This window comes from Leopardus geoffroyi, chromosome D1, assembly GCF_018350155.1.
Source record: "Leopardus geoffroyi isolate Oge1 chromosome D1, O.geoffroyi_Oge1_pat1.0, whole genome shotgun sequence".
Taxonomy (NCBI): Eukaryota; Metazoa; Chordata; class Mammalia; order Carnivora; family Felidae; genus Leopardus; species Leopardus geoffroyi.
The window spans coordinates 113,827,042-113,842,249 of NC_059329.1; the positions used below are offsets into that span (position 1 = coordinate 113,827,042).

The 15,208-nt window shown below is 67.9% G+C and overlaps 1 protein-coding gene across 9 annotated transcripts in view; it reads right to left on the bottom strand.

Moving 5' to 3' along the window:
• KCNQ1 (potassium voltage-gated channel subfamily Q member 1) overlaps positions 1-13,831 on the bottom strand; it is a 321,574-nt gene extending 307,743 nt beyond the window's left edge. For all 9 annotated transcript variants that reach the window (XR_006714357.1, XM_045486311.1, XM_045486309.1 and 6 more), the window contains exon 1: positions 13,337-13,831. Coding sequence is in view for 8 of the 9 variants with exons in the window: in XM_045486311.1 (XP_045342267.1) it covers positions 13,337-13,716 (380 nt within the window). In the remaining variant the exon portion in view is untranslated. The remainder of the gene's footprint in view (positions 1-13,336) is intronic.
• Positions 13,832-15,208: the final 1,377 nt, after the last annotated feature.

The following is a 15,208-nucleotide window of genomic DNA, read 5'->3' on the forward strand; positions in this document are numbered from 1 at the left end:
CCCCATCCAACTGCCAACCCCCCAGGCTCCCCAAAGGCAGGACCCAGGCCTGTCTGGGGCCCAATCGGCAGGTGACGCTCCGTGCCCACCAGTGCACGGCCCCAGGTCACCCTCCTGGCCCCGTATCTTGCTCAACCTGACCCGGGAGAGCCAGAAAACACTCCGGGGGCCTTCTAACAACCTACTTGGTTTTTTAAACAACCAACGTTTTCAAAGTAGAAAACTCGCTGAAGCAGACCTGGACCCAGGATCCACGCCCAGCGTGGCCACGAGGAACCCCTCACGATCCACCCCTCACGATCCACCCACGCAGCCGTGCCCACCATCTGCTGTCAAGAGAGCACCGCCTCCCCGCGTGGGTCAAGCCCAGGCCACATTCTACTTGTCCCAAGGTGTCCTGCCCCTGCCCTACCCAGACTCGGTCCATCCTGCTGCAGAGACGGGGGCCCGTTGTCCCGGGCCCGCCTTTAACAGACCAACTCTAGTGCCCAGCAAGGAGGCCCCGGGACACAGGGCCCCTCGGGTGCCGGCTCCCGTGTTCCCTGTGATGGGTTTGCCGAGCAATTCCTGGGCACATGGCCGCCCGTGGGGAAGGACGCCTGCAGCCGCTGAGTGGCAGCCAGGCACCCACGGACCGCTCCCAGGCAACGTCCTGGGGTCTCAGGAAGCAGGGAGGCCCCCGCTCTGAGCCTTGGGTCTTTCAAACCCTGTCAGACCTCGGCTGGCCGCTCCCGGAGCTCCGAGTGCCTGCGCTGTCTGGGCATGGGGTGGGGGAGTGGGGACAAAGACTGCCACCCCACACCCCACCCCTGCCCCAGAAGAGGCTGGAAAGGCCTGTGGATGCTCCGGGCGCCTGGCAGAGGCCTGATAAGAGCGGGGAGGCGGGGCCTACCCCTGGGGACAAGGCCAACCAGCCTGCAGAGCCCCCAGCCTGCCCATCCCCCTTCATGCCAAGGGCAGCCAGAACATTCCAGGGCTGCCCGGGAGGTGCTGCGTCTCCAGGGAGCTGCACGCCAGGACCTTGAGCGGGCCCCGATCCAGGGGGAAACACAGGGACTCACCTTCAGGGACCGCAGGGGCTTTTCAGAGCCCCCCATTTCGTCCCCTGCCTGGTGAGGAATGATGGGCCCTCCAGGGACACAGGGAGGTCAACTGGTCACCCAAGGGCACACAGCCGGTCAGGGATGAGCCAAGAGCAGACAATGTCAGGACTCCCCACTGGGGTCACATGCAAACCGGGGCCTCCTGGAATCTGCCCCACTCCCCACATCTCCTAAGGCCCCCTGCCCTCTGCTCTCCCACCCCTGCCCCCAAGGCCCCCTGCCCTCTGCTCTCCCGCCCCTGTCCCCAAGGCCCCCTGCCCTCTGCTCTCCCGCCCCCGCCCCCTCCTCAGCAGCTGGAGAGGCTCAGACCAGGTCGGGACCCTCACTGCAAAGACGCTGCGTGGCTGCTGGACACACTGGGAAGAAACACGACCCCTGGGCAGGCCTCGGTGTCCCCTCCACCTCTGGGGGCCTCTGACCACTGCAGCCGCCGCTCCACAAGCAGGGGCCACGCTCCCACCGGCCCTACTTGCCCCCTTGCCCTCGGGCCACCCTGAGCCATGTGGTTCTCGGGTGGGGTCACTGAGTCCTAAGCCCTGCGACACCCAGGGCACGGATGGTCGCGTGCGTGAGCGCTGGCTCACCGCTGGTAACAGGGGGCCTTCGTGGGACCTGATGGGGCTGTGACAGCGGCCTCCCCGATCAGAGCTGATTCTGCTCTGAGGAAGAGGAAGCAGAAGGAAGTACGTTCTAGAAACTGAGGCCCCATGGCAGGTGCTCAGCTCACAATGAGGCCAGTCAGGAGGAGGAGGCAAGTCAGGACTCAGCACCAGAGATCACAGCCCAACACTGAGCCCACCAACCACCCACACTCATGCACGGTGCCAGGTGGCCCCAGGGACAGCTGCCCACCCACACGCCCATTTATCTGGAATCTGGGCCACCAGCTGGCTTCCCGTGGCTCCCACAGCAACGTCCACAAAAACAGCCACGGGCCCAGGGGTAGTGAAGGGGCCGTGGAGCTCGTGTCCTCGCAGGACCAAGGACGTTCTACCACCTTCCACGTCCCGGACCGTGGCTAAAGTGGCCCAGGACGGCCGACGGGGCATCAATCTACCCCAACCACAGTGGGCACAAGGCCCCATCCACCTACAGACCCTCTCAGGACAGCAGACGCCCGCACCTGTCTGTCCATTTGTACATCCGTCTGCCCAGACATCCATTCACCCACCCGTCCGCCCATCTGTCCAGCCGCCCACCGTCTCTCCGTCTGTCCGTCCCTGGATTCACCCTCCCATCCCTCAGCGGCCCCCACTCCTTGCTGGGCCCCGCACCGGGCTTACCCCACGGCAGGTGCGCCCTCACATCAGGAGGGTTGTGAGCACTTGTGCCCCAGAGCTGAGAGCTCAGACAGGGGCCGGCGGGTTGGAGCAACAGGGGGCCGGCCTGCCGCCGTGAGGGACACTGCATGGCACATCAGACTGTCACGTGATCGCACACCAGCCGCGTGCCTCTCTCCTGCCCCCCCCCCCCCCGCGTTCTAAGCACGGGGGACACCGTGGACAAAAGGACAGCGACTCAGCCCTGGTGCGGACATCTGAGCTTGTTTGCGACCGGCCTCGAATCTCCCACGTGCTTCCCAGCCTGTGAACATCTGCGCTCCGAACAGCGAACAGCGGTATGATGTGCCCCCCCCTCACACCGCAGACCACCCACCCACCCGCCCCCGCGGTCCCAGGTGCAGAGACGCCCTCCGGGAGGCGCCCTAGGAGACCACCGCGCCCGGCGCTGCAGGGCGCGAGAGCCTCGGGGATCGCCTTAAACGTGAACTGCAGGCTAATTCCGCATCCAAACCAAAGTCCCGAGCACTGCAGAAAGACGCTGCGGCCTGTATGGAAGGGACACACGTCTGCCGTCCAGCACCCGCACACCCAGGGGGCAGTCGGGGCGTCGCAGGGAACAGCGTGGGGGGCGGGGGGAAGGCACCATGTGCCATCTGGGACCTGTCAACATCGTGATACGTGAGCCAGGCAGGACACGGGTCTGGGGTTCCGGGGTGAGGCCCAAGCTGGACAGCTCGACAGCCATGAGGGCAGGTGGCCTTTTAGAGACACACATGTGGCCGTGGCCTCCCGTGGCCCTCAGGTGAGCCCGGCCAACTCCGCCTGTGTTCACGGCCCCCACCAACGCCTCCAGCTCACCTGCCCAGACCCCAGAGCCCACCCACCCCAGCACGCCGGGTCTCCCACCACCCTCTCCCCAGCGCACATGTCCAGGAGGCCTGCTCTGACTCCTTGTCACGTGCATCTCCGTCCCCAGGCCCAGGCCTGCCGCGCGAGCCCCTGACATCACGGCAGCAGGCACCACGGTGCAGCTATGAGAGGCCACGAGTCCCTGCCACTGGACAGCAAGGAAGCCTGGGTCTCCCGGCAAACAGCTGAGGGGCCGCAGGGAGTTGGGAGCCGTGTGTGGACGCAGGCCTCCTACCCCAGGGACCCCTGGCCCAGGGACAGGAGGGAGCCACTCGCGAAAGGGTCCCGACAGCCCCACACCTTCCCGACGGGGCCGGCGCACCAGGAGGCAGCGACGACAGGACAGCAGGGGGCTGGGAGCATCAGCGGGAACAGGCACGCGTTCCACTGGAGGGGACGGGGTTTACTCAGGGCCCGGGTGAGGTCACGTGTTGCGGTCCGTCCCTGCACGATCCTCTCCGAAGGGTCCCGTTCCCTCTTATTTCTTGGTCTCTTATTTGTGGACAGAATGGGGCGTCTGGCCTGCAGAGGGTCCCCCCGGTGGGATTTTGCAGGGGCGCCCGTGTGTCATTTATTGTGCTCTTGGGGCCCTGGTGCCTCCACTCGGCTCGCATGTGGACCTAGAGGCTTCGTCCTACTCGCTCACCCGTCTACACTGGCGAGAAAGCGTCCCGGGCGGGCACACGTCTGGATCTGCCGCGACGCTCGGTGCCAGACCCACGGCCTCGAGCCCCCGGGCCACCTGCTCAGGCCGCAGGCAGGACCCCGAAGAGGCAGGACCTCACCGGCTCTTGGGTTTCCCCGAGTCACATTCGTCAGGGTACAAGATGACGAGCGGTCTCCACGGGGACCTGCCGGCTTAGCCCCTGACCGGCAGGCGAGCTCCAGGGTGCAAAGTCCTCCTGGGTGCATCTCGGTCCGCGCAGTGTCCCCCCACACCTGCCACGCCTCCGGCGGGGAGCACAGCTTCAAGCTGTCACCAAGGCCTGGTGACGCGCCCTGGTGGCCTCTGATGGCCGTCCTGCTTCCGGCGTGGGCTCCACCACTACCACTCCTGCCCCAGGCCCAGATGGCTGGGATCGTCCAGGGAAGACGGTGCAGAGAGGCCACGCTCTGCGGGCTGGGGGTGCTCACGGCTAAGGGGGCGCTCCTCCCTTCTGGCCCTTTCCAGCAAACAGAAAAGCATTTTCTTCCACAAAATCATCATGAACACCTGACACTTCCAGGTGCGGGCGGGAGGGTTTTCGCTTCACCAACTTACGTCGGAATTTTCCTCCTGCCAGGAGTCTCCGCTCTCGAGGACGCCGACATCATTACTCATTTGCTTCACCCGCAGACCCCGTGCGAAGGCCTGGGACTGATCAGGTGAGGGTCATCAAAGTGTGCTGGGACGCTGAAAATCGCAGAGACGACGCGGTCTCCAGGCCAGGTCTGCACAACAAAGTACCCAGAGCTGCGCGGGTTCCGTGGGCCCCTCCTGCTCCCCGGAGGTGCCTTTGTGGAAGCTTTGGGTCATCCCGCTGCCTTCGCTTTTCTAACGTAAAGCACGCGGATGCCTGTGACTCTCCCTCTCCCAGGTGCCCAGTGGCTTGTTAGACTTTCACCCTTGGCAATCACTCCCTGAGAGTGTGCGGGATCACAGGTCCCTTTCCCACACCTGCACGAGGCCCTGCACAGGACAGACCCAGCCGGTCCCCACCACGATGGCTGAAAGTTCTGTCTTTTTTTGCTGTTTTGAGGAGCTCTTCAACAGACAGCCTCGTGCACGCAGATTTTCCTGTTGGGTAGTGTTGGGGGGTTTTGTGGCCAACATTTTTGAGATAGACTCCAGGATGTGAGGTTGCTGGGGCAGGGAGGACACGCACGCACACCCCCCTCCCCACAGAGCCTACCATCCGGCAGGCTGTCCTGCCAGACGAGCGCCGTCTGCCTCACCAGCCGCCAGCGAGGGTGTCTACACAGGCTGGCGGGTTCCTGCCTGTCCAATGGGACCTGGCGGTGTCCGTGCCACCCCGACCCCCAGTGGGCTCGTACCTTCTCTCTTAGGACCCCTTGAGCTGTGCTCACCTCTCGCTCACCTTCCGCGGGGTCAGTGGGGTTTTGCTTATTTGCAGGAGTTCCCTCCCTACCAGAGAGATCGAGCCTCTGTGATAAGACACAACCTCTCTCCGGGTTTTGTCGTGTTCTTATGGTGCTGGTGTCGCAGAAGGGTTTTTTCTCACACGTGCGCCCTTCGTCTTAACGTGCTAGAGCCGCACAGGAGCCCCGGGCTGCCTTCAGCCCACGCGGAACCCACCTGCCGCGGCGTGGCGCGCGGTCCAGCCTGGCCCTCTTCCTCGGGGCCCTCCCCTCCCCCGCACCGCGTGCTTCCCCCACCGGCCTGCCGCGCCGACTAGATTTCCGGCCATGGGTTCACACGCAGTTGAGTCCATACGCGGATTTTCCACTCTGTTCCACTGTCCATCCGCCTGTCCACGTGCCGGCACCACACCGTCTTAATTACCCGAGCTTTACGGTTTATGATCTGTTGAGCCGTCCTAGCCAAGAACGCAGATGTGACTTTTACAAGGGACCCGCTGGAGACGTCATGGAGCAGAAAGTCACCACAAGACCTATCCACATCACACGTTCAAAGCGCATGGCTCCCCGGGCACCCCCTGAAGCTCTCCTGGGCTCCCCCAGGGGCCCCCTGCTGCACCCCCTGCCATGGGGGACACTTCTGGGAGGCGGGGGCCTGTCCCCCTGGGTTGGGGTTCCTCCTGTTCACCCTCCCATCCTGCAGGCAAAGGCACAGCCCCCCGCGGGACTGGGTGGGGTGGGAGTCCCGGTGTGGCCGGCTGTCTCCAGGGCTGCAGGGAGGGTTCCTGTCCGGCCGGCCTGGCCGTAGTTGCTGTGTTCGGTCTCCCCGGAGACCTCCGTGTGGCACGTGGTGGCAAATCCAGCGGGAAGAGGCAGAGGAGCCGCTGTTGGGAGCATCTAAGAGGCGGCCGCCAGGTGCTTTGTGGAGCGGGAGCCCCTACAGCCTGGGGGTGAGGGCCAGAGGGCGTACGGGTGCCCCTGGGCGCGCGCCGGGCACGATGCCGGGAAAGGGGCTTCGCCCTGATCGAGGACGTTCACGTGCCACACGCTTCCAGGCGGACGTGGAATAGGCTTCCGGGGGCTGCGTGAGCCAAGGGGCCAGTCCTCAGTTTCCCCATCTGCAAGTGGCTGAACAGTAAAGGCAGGTCCAGAGTCCCGGGTGGGCAGGGGCAGGCCCTAAGACCCAGGCGGGGTGGACGGGCACGCAGATCAGGGGGCCTGTTCAGAGAGTCCTGCCCCGGGCCGGGCCGGCTCCGCAGATCAGGGCGGGTGGCGGCAGGGAGGGGTCAGACACCGGGGCCTCACCCGCCGTCAGGCGCTGCGTGGCCCTGGGCCGTCGCCCCCAGCCGCTCCGGCCCTCGGCCTCCCGCTCCGAGCCCACCCCCAGCCAGGGCTGCCGGGCACAGAGAAGTCCCTGAGGAAAGTGCTCTGAAAAGCACCCCCCACGGCCTCCCACACACCCCGGGGCCTGCAGGGCTCTCGGGCACACCGCTTTCCCAAGCTCAGGAATGCCGCTGGATAAAAATACCCACAGACGGATATCATCAGGCCCGGCCTGTCTGTGGGCTCGGAGCTGCTGGGCAACAGGCCTAGCGCCTCGGCCCAGGCCTCTCGGGGCCCCGGCTGCTGAGGCCGGATGCCAGGTGAGCCTGTCGTGAGCGCCTGCCCTGCGGGGTGCCAGGAGGGGGAGGACCCGGGCAGCCCCCCCGCCCCCCATCAGCATCACCCACTCAGATCTTCTAACACCCGAGAGCTGCTGAGCCACCGGGGTCCCAGCTCGGGGGTAGAGGTGGCAGAAAGGCAGTCGGCTCCGCGGGGAGGAGCGGCCTGCGGTTCTGGGAGGCAGAGCTCTAAGGCAGAGGCCTCTGAAGGCCGGTCAGCACCCCCCGACCCAGGGTGGGCAGACCTAGGACGCGCTGACGGCCAGCTCACCGGCCAGCGGCACCTCCAGGCTGGGCCTGGCTCCCACGTGCCCGGGGCCACCGCCCCTCTCCGTCCCTGACGAACGAACGGGTCAACACCACACTCCCCACTGCCCCACGGGGCCTCCGCAGGGCTGCCCGGGCTCCGGCCCAGATCGCAAGGGGCGCTGCGGGCTTTCCAGCCAAACAGCCCTGGGCACGCCTGGCTGTGTGGCCTTGGGCACATCACCTGCCCTCTCTGAGCCCCAGGGTTTGTACCCAGCGCCACTCATCGCCTCCACTCCTATGGCGGAGGCGGGGGGGCAGGGGGCAGGGAGGGGAGCCAGGCCCCTGTGCCCGGCACGGTCACCATAGCGGGTGCCCACACGGGCTCAGAGAAGGGCCCGCGTCTCCCGGGCTCCACGGCAAAGGACAACCAGCGCAGAGGGCGGGTCCTCTCACAGGTTGGAAGGTCTCACGTAAAGATGGCTCCTGGGGCTCGGGTCATGTAGAGTCCCTGGTGGTCACCGAGCCCCCAGACCTGCTGCCAGCCAGGGCCACCCTGCCCTCATGGCATCTGGGCTTGCTCACAGCCCCTGGGGAGGCCTTGGGACAGAAAGTGGTGGCCCCCGCTGGTGGAGGAGGTGTGGACGGTCGCCCGAGGTGCCCTGGGGACCCGGGGCCTCCTCCACACTCAGTGGTTTCCCCGCAGAGAGGGAGCCCAGACCCAGCTGACCCTCCAGATCCGTGGGGTCTGAGCTCAAGGGGTGCGGAAATTCTCACTTCTCCTCCAGCCGCAGCGGCCCGGGGCACAGGAGCTTCCAGAAGCTTCTGTGTGGCGTCACCTCAGGGCCCACATGATGCCCCCCCGGGTCCTCGCAGACAGCTGTCCTCAGATACCGTCTCCCGCTTCCCAGCAGCCAGACGTGAGCTCGTCCCGGCCACGTCACCCCTGCCAGAACACAGGCTCTCGAGCCACACGCCACGCCACGCCAGCCAAAAGCCGGTTCCGGACGTGGGTCTGAGAAGGGCCAGGGGGCTTCCCCGAGCGGCCACCCCAGCACAGGACCCGCGCGTCCGCGCCTCGCTATCCAGAACGTGCTCCCAGGGCAGCACGGCCTGTCACCAGGGAGCTGGTGAACCAGGACCCTCGGGCCCCACGCCTGCCGGACCACACCTGCCTTCGGCGGCTTCCCCGGGGCACGAGGGCCTGGCCGCCCCCCGTGCGTGCCAGCAAAGAGGCCCAGCACCAGAGCAGTGAACCTGGGAACTGGCTCTTGCACAGGAAGGAGATTCTGGGCACTCGAGTCCCCGAGAAGCAGCATACCAGGTGCCCGGCTGGACCCCGGATCCCTGGTGGACGAGACCCTCCAGGCCCTCAGCTGCTTAGTTCCATGTGACCGGTTCCTTGCTCTGCAGCTGCTGCCCGTTTCCTGGACGGCACACAGCAGGGACCTGCCGGCTCCTGGGCCCCAGTCACCCTGACCACGGGCAGCACAGCCCTGCCGGGCAGGGAGGCACGGGAGTTTCCTGCGGTGGCCGCGACAGAGCACCACGGACGGGGCAGCTTAAACCACAGACAGTCACTGTCCCGTCCCCTGGTCCTGGAGGCCCGAGCCCGAGGTCCAGGCCTGGGCAGGGCCGGGTCCCCCCGAGGCCTCTCTCCTTGTGTGCGAACGGCCGTCCTCTCCCCATGTCCTCTGTGCTGTCTGGGTCTCGATCCCCTCTTCTTACAAGGACCCCGGTCACACGGAATCAGGACTCACCCCGGTGACCCCGTGTCACCTTAACCACCTCTTTAGAGGCCCTCTCTCTAAATACGGCCACATTTGCCGGTCTCGGGGTTCAGGGCGGTGATGTGACCTTTCAACCCAAACGAGAGCACCCGTGTGCCCAGGCCAGCACTCCTACCACACACAGTCAGGCCCCGGGACCCCGGTGTCCCCCCCCACCGCCCCAGTCACAGGCAGGTTATCCCACGGGCACCCAGCAGCCCCGAGACGTCTCACGTCCATCCTCCCCAGGACAGCCCCCCAGCCCTCGCCGAGCCCCTGTGACACCCTGTTGCATGTTAAGGTCCAGTGTGTGGGGGCAGCGAGCGCAAAGGGGTCCCTCCTAGAGCACCCCGGCACCCGCAGAGGGACAGGCAGAGCCCACAGGGAGCCACCGACTCGGGGCCAGGCCCAGGAGAACATTCTCTCTCGTCTGAGCAATGCTCCTGGGTGGTGCCAGCAGCCCATTGAGGCCGCCACAGAGGAGGGGACGCACAGAGAGCAAAGGAACCTGGCAAGGCTGTCCAGCCACAGACGTGCTCAGACGTGAGGCCCCATCCCCGCCCCCTGGCCACGCTCCCCGCATCCCGCGCCCTGTGGCCTCCGGACCCCCGGACCTTGGCATGTGCTCAGAGGTCCTTCTGGCCCGGGCTCCAAATTCACCCACCCCTGGACCGTCCCTCTTCTCCTCCCACCTTCCTCGTGGCCTCGAGGCAGGCCTCCCCGCCTGCCCCCCATCTTGGGCTCGTGGCCTGGGATCCCCAACTAAGCCGGGCCACGACCAGAGGACCAGGCCCCAGAGAAGGGGACACGGGGCAAGGCACTAAAAGGAATTCCCAGCTTCACCAAGCACTGGGGCAGAGGAACGCGTCGGGGAGGCTCAAAGGGGCGGTGGGAAGAGGCCTGACAGCTGTCCTCGGTACCCCGCCCCCCACGCAGCCCAAGAAACCGCCGGGCCGACTTCCAGCACGTCAATGATTAACACACACTCGCCGTGAGGTGTTGCCAAAGCCTCCTTGGGAGCCCAGGAGAGGCAGGGTGGCAGGGGGACGGCGACAGGAGCGCCCCGCGGAGTCTGAGAGCCAGGACCCCCTCCACGCGCCCTGAGGAACTCCCTCAAACCTCTCAGCCGCACCTGCTCTCAACGTCAGGGCAGCCGGAGTCGATGCTGCCTGTGGGGGGCGCTGCGCACCTGGCCGGCACCGGGGAGCCACCGTGGTGGGAGGGTAGGAGGCGGGAAGGGACAAGAGTCAGCACACATCACCCTGCAGCTCCCCGAGAGCTGGAGGGGAGAGGGGAGAGGACGAAGGAGGAGGGAAGAGGGGGGAAGAGGGGAGGCGGGGTTCCCGGAGGCTCACCACTCAGGGTGAGGACACGGACCCCTGGGGGTCTACAGAAGGAGGTGGGGGCCCGGCCCAGCACCCAGGGTGGGTGGCTAGGGGAACCTCTCCCCTGCCCAGCCGGCTCCACTGTGGCCCATCAGCGGGGAGACCGGGACCCCCGTGCCTTCGGCAGACTGGGAGCCGCCACGCGGCGGGGGTACAAAGGGCCTCGGAAGGCCGGGGGGCCAGAGGGCAGGAAGCCCAAGCGGACAGAGTCCTGCTCCCTGACCCCAGCGGCCCAGGGAAGGCCGGGGGCACACAGGAAAGGCCGCTCTCCTCGGGGCTGGCCGGAGCAGGGGTTCCCTGAAAAGGGAGGGGCGGGGGGACAGGATATCCTGGCTAATTTCCCCAGCTGCCCCCGGAAGAGTGTGCCCAGGCTCGCGGGAACCGCCGGGACAGTGGCTCCCACAGCCGCCCGCCCGGGGCCCCGGCCCTCGAGGCCAGGAAACCGAACCCGGCCGCCGTGGCGTTGTCCTGCCCCTGCACGAGCTAGCCCAGCAAGGCCAGGGCTTTCTCTGCCGCCATCTCGGCCACTCCTTCCAGCCGCACCGGGGCCGGAGCGGACGCCGTGGCCCCCTCTCACGGGGCTCTGTCTGGGCTCAGGCCACCCAGCCCCAGGCCCCTGCTGCAATCCCAGCTCGAAGGCCAGGTCCCCTCAAGTCACTGGCCAATTCGGAGAGCGACCAGGGCCTGCTGACCTCCTGGGGACACCGGGGGTGACGGAGGCAAGCTTCCCAGGCACCAGACAAGCCACACGGCCTGCCCGGCCAGGGTCACCTCCAGCCCTGGCCCACGCGGGGGTGGGGAGCCGCAGCGGGGGTCCACCCCCCCCCCCCCAGGGTCACGGCATACCTCCTCCAGGGCAGGGCCCAGAGCAGGAAGTGACTGACCCAAGGTCACACAGCCACTCCAGGAGCATCCCTTCCTGGCCCGCCCCGTGGGGAAGCCACTCAGCCACCATCCCCAGCAGCCACCCCTGCCCGCCAGCTCCCGGAGAGGCCGGGCAAAGGCGCTGTGCTGAGCACACTTCCGAGGGCTAAACAATCAGAATCAGGAAGAAAACACAAGTGTAAGCAGAGACTTCCTCTGGGGCGCGGCGAGCCCTCTTCCTCCACACGGCACGGCCAGGGAGCCCGGGGGGACGCGTGCCCCCAGGCCTGCATCGCCAGGATGCGCATCGGGGGTCTTCCGGAGGCCCCTCGTCCTGGCAGCACTCCAGGGGCACGGAGGCACTGCCACGCCACCGGGAAGACCCCCGGGCGTGCCTCCCCGCCTTTGCTGGGAGCTGGCACGTGGGGCTCCGGGACGGAGAGGCTGCGGGGCAGGGTTTTCTCCGGGGCCTGGCTGTGGGGTCCATCCCACCCCTGGGCACCTCAGGTCAGGGCCAGGAGACAGGCAGCCCGTGGGAACCGTGGCACCCACAGCCGGTGTCTGACTCGTGGGGTCCCTCGGGGTGGAGGCACACGAACGCTCCCTAAGCCCCCAAACAAGCCACTGCTGCAACCACGGGCAGGGCCACCCACTCTCTCCCACAGACGGGCCACCGACACGGTTCGGGCACCCTCTGACTCTTTGGGAGGTGGGGGCGGGGTGGGGAAGAGGCTCCCATGCCTCTGGGGACACCGTCCCGGAGACTTGTCAGCCGACAAGACCCTCGGTGGGGTCGGCAGCAGCCCAGGTACCACCTGCACTCACAGAGGAGCCGGAGTGCGAAGTTGAGGCCGCCCCACCCCCACCCTGCCTCACCTTCCCCACAGGATGCTCCAAGCCAGCCGGAGCCCAGTTCCCGCTGCACCCCTGGGGCCCGAGGGTCTCTCGGCGGGAGAACGAAGGGCCCCGACGCCCGCCCGCCCCCCCCCCCCAACCAGGTCTCTCCCGGCCACAGGCCAGCCAAGGCTGCTGAGACGAGCACCTGTCACTAGAGGGAGGCTAACCCACGTGCCCCCGGCAGAGCCCCCCCCCCCCAACCCCCGTGAAGGCTCACGGGCCCGAGGCTGGCACCATACCAAGCAACGGCCGGCTGAACAGCCAGGAAGTAGGACCAGGCAACAGCAGGGGAGGGCTCCAGGCAGGCAGCGAGGAGGGTGGCCCTGAGGAGGGAACTTCCTTGTACCCCCACCCCCGAGAAAGGAGGGCCCTGCCCCACACAGGCACGCCACAGCGCGAATCAGAAGCACCTGTGGGCCAGGTGCCGCCTGTAGGGCCCTGCGTTCCCGGCGCCCGGCCTCCTCTGATTGAGGGCTGGAACCCCGGGGAACATTCCCGCCCCGCCCCGCCCCGCCCCTCCCCTCCTCCTCCAGGCTGCTTCACCAGCTCGCATCTCTGAAGGTGGTTTGGGCCCTCCCCGCGGCCAGGGGGACCCCTCAGGGACACCCGCTGCCTGTCACCCTGGGAGGCAGCCCTGCACCCCTGGCCGGGAGACACCCCCCCCCCACCACCACCACCACCACACGTGGACTGCCTTGAACTGGGACCAGCAGGAGTTGGGCCCCTCCCCTCCTGGGGGCTCCGGGCATCTTGGGTCCCAGCGACCCGGAGGAATTCTCTCCTCTGCACCCAAGGGCAAGCACCCCGGCCCGCGGTCTTTCCCAGAAGGATTAACACCTGGACCGTCCTTCCAGGGAGGCACGGAGCCAACTGCTGGGCTCGGGCCACCTCCCCCCACACGCCTGGGCAGAGCCAGCAGGAAGCTTCCCACCCCACAGGGTCAGACCCGCACGTCCCTGAAGTCCAAGGGACGGGCTCCTCAGAGTCGCCCCGTTTTCCCCCCATGAAGCCCCCATGAAGCCCTGCCCTCCCGGCCGCTCTGGGTCGCACGCAGCTGGCACCGTCCCTGCGGCAGCAGGTGGCAGGAGACAGGGGGACCCGCACGCCCCTCGGCAGCCCGAGGGCCGCGGCGCTACTCACACTGCGAAGTGGTACACGAAGCACTTCCAGCCGGTGGGGCGCTCGAGGAAGTTGTAGACGCGGCCCTGGATGTGGGTGCGCGCGAGGAGCGGGCGGCGCGCGCTGTAGATGGAGACGCGCGGGTCGAGGCTCACGGGCGGCCGCGGGGCAAGGTCGGCGGCGGTCGGGGGCGCGGCCGGGGACGCGAGGGGCGCGGGCCCCGGGGCGCCCGGCGGCGCGATGGGTGCGTAGAGCGCGCCGCCCCCCGGGCCGCCCTCCGCCAGCTCTAACGAGAAGGGACACTTCTTGGCCAGGCCCGTGCTGCCCCGCCGGGAGCCCGGCAGGCGGCCGCAGCCCCAGCGCTTCTTGTCGGGCCTGGGCGGGGAGGAGGCCGCGGCCATGGCCAGGCAGCGCCCGCGGGGGGCCGGGCGGGCGGCGGCACCCGGAGCTGCAGCGAGGGCGGGCGCCTGGGCGCAGTGCGGCCGGCCGCTGCCGCCAGCCCCGCCGCGGGGGACCGCTGCCCGCCCCGCCCGGCCGCGGGGGGCGGGGCCGGAGGGGGTGGCGGCCGAGGGCCGGTCCCCGGGGAAGGCGCGCCCCGCCCCCCGGCCAGACGCCCCGCCCGGACCGTCGGCGCTCCGGGGTTGCCCCGGCCCCGCGCCTGCAGCCGCTCGCCCGCTCGGTCCCTCCCGCGCCGCGCGCCCACCTGTTCCTCCCGCCCTGTCTCCTTCGCCTGCTCCGCCCGCCCCCTCCCGCGCGCCTCTGCTCTGCCCCCCCGTCGCGCCCACGCGCGCGCCCCGCCCCCCACGCCCACCTGCCGCGGGGAAGGCGCTCCCAGCTGAGCCCCGGGGAAGGCAGGCGCTGGGCGGCAGGTGCAGCGACCTCGGTCGAGCCGGGCGGCCGGGCAGGCCAGTCGGGTGGGGCTCGGGCACCCGCGTTACCGGACAGAGGGTGGGGATACATACGGAGGTAAAGAGGGGCGCCCTAGGGCACGCCCGGACTGACCCTCTCGGTGCCCGGAGGGCAGCCTGTTAGCTCTTCCTCCAACACGTTGCACGCCCCCCCTTTGCCCCCCCCTTTGCCTCTGTGAGTGGAGAAATATGTGGTGGGCTCCGTGCCCACCAGGGCCGTCGGACCCGGGAGGCAAGCCGGTCAGGACGGCCCAGCGGGAGCCCGGTGGAGGCTGCCGGAAGTGTCTGTCAGGGGTCGTCGGTGGGGTTGACCGCTGGGCAGGTCGTGGCAAGGTGTTTTCAAGGGCCGTGCAGGATGGGCGTCTTGTCCTCCTGGCCCTCTGCCCCAGGCTGCGGCTGGACCTGTGGATTTCCCTGGGTGCGGGTGGGTGTCGGGTTTGCAAGGTCCTCCGCACTGCCCCTGGCGTCCGGTTCCCTGCACCCTGGGGTGCAGAAGTGGAGCATTGGGGGAGGAACAGAAAAAAATAGCCTCTCTTGGGACCTTGCCCAGGGCAGACGGATAACTGCCTGCTAGCCATGTCAGGGACAGGTCACTTGCAAGACACTTCCCAGGTCTTCACTGAGCACCCCGGGCTGATTTATTTCATGTACCCCCCCCGCCCCCACCAGAAAGCCACCTGTGTTGGTGGATACAGTGTGGTTCTGGCCCTTCGCCCCGACTCCCCACCCCTGGGTGCCGCCCGCACACAGCCAGCAGTTTGTATTTGCAGAAAAATGAATGAAGTGGGTCCCAGCCTGTGCCGGGCACTTTGGAGACTCCAGGCTGGCACTAGGGAGCCTCTCTGGAAGTACAACGCTTCGGCAGACAGCCAGAGGGAGGCGGAGAGACAGCCACCACGGGGCCCCAGGGGACAGGCCGGGGCACACAGCAGGCACTCAGTCAATCCTTTCTGAATGAACGCGTGAATGAGTGAGCTGCGTCCGC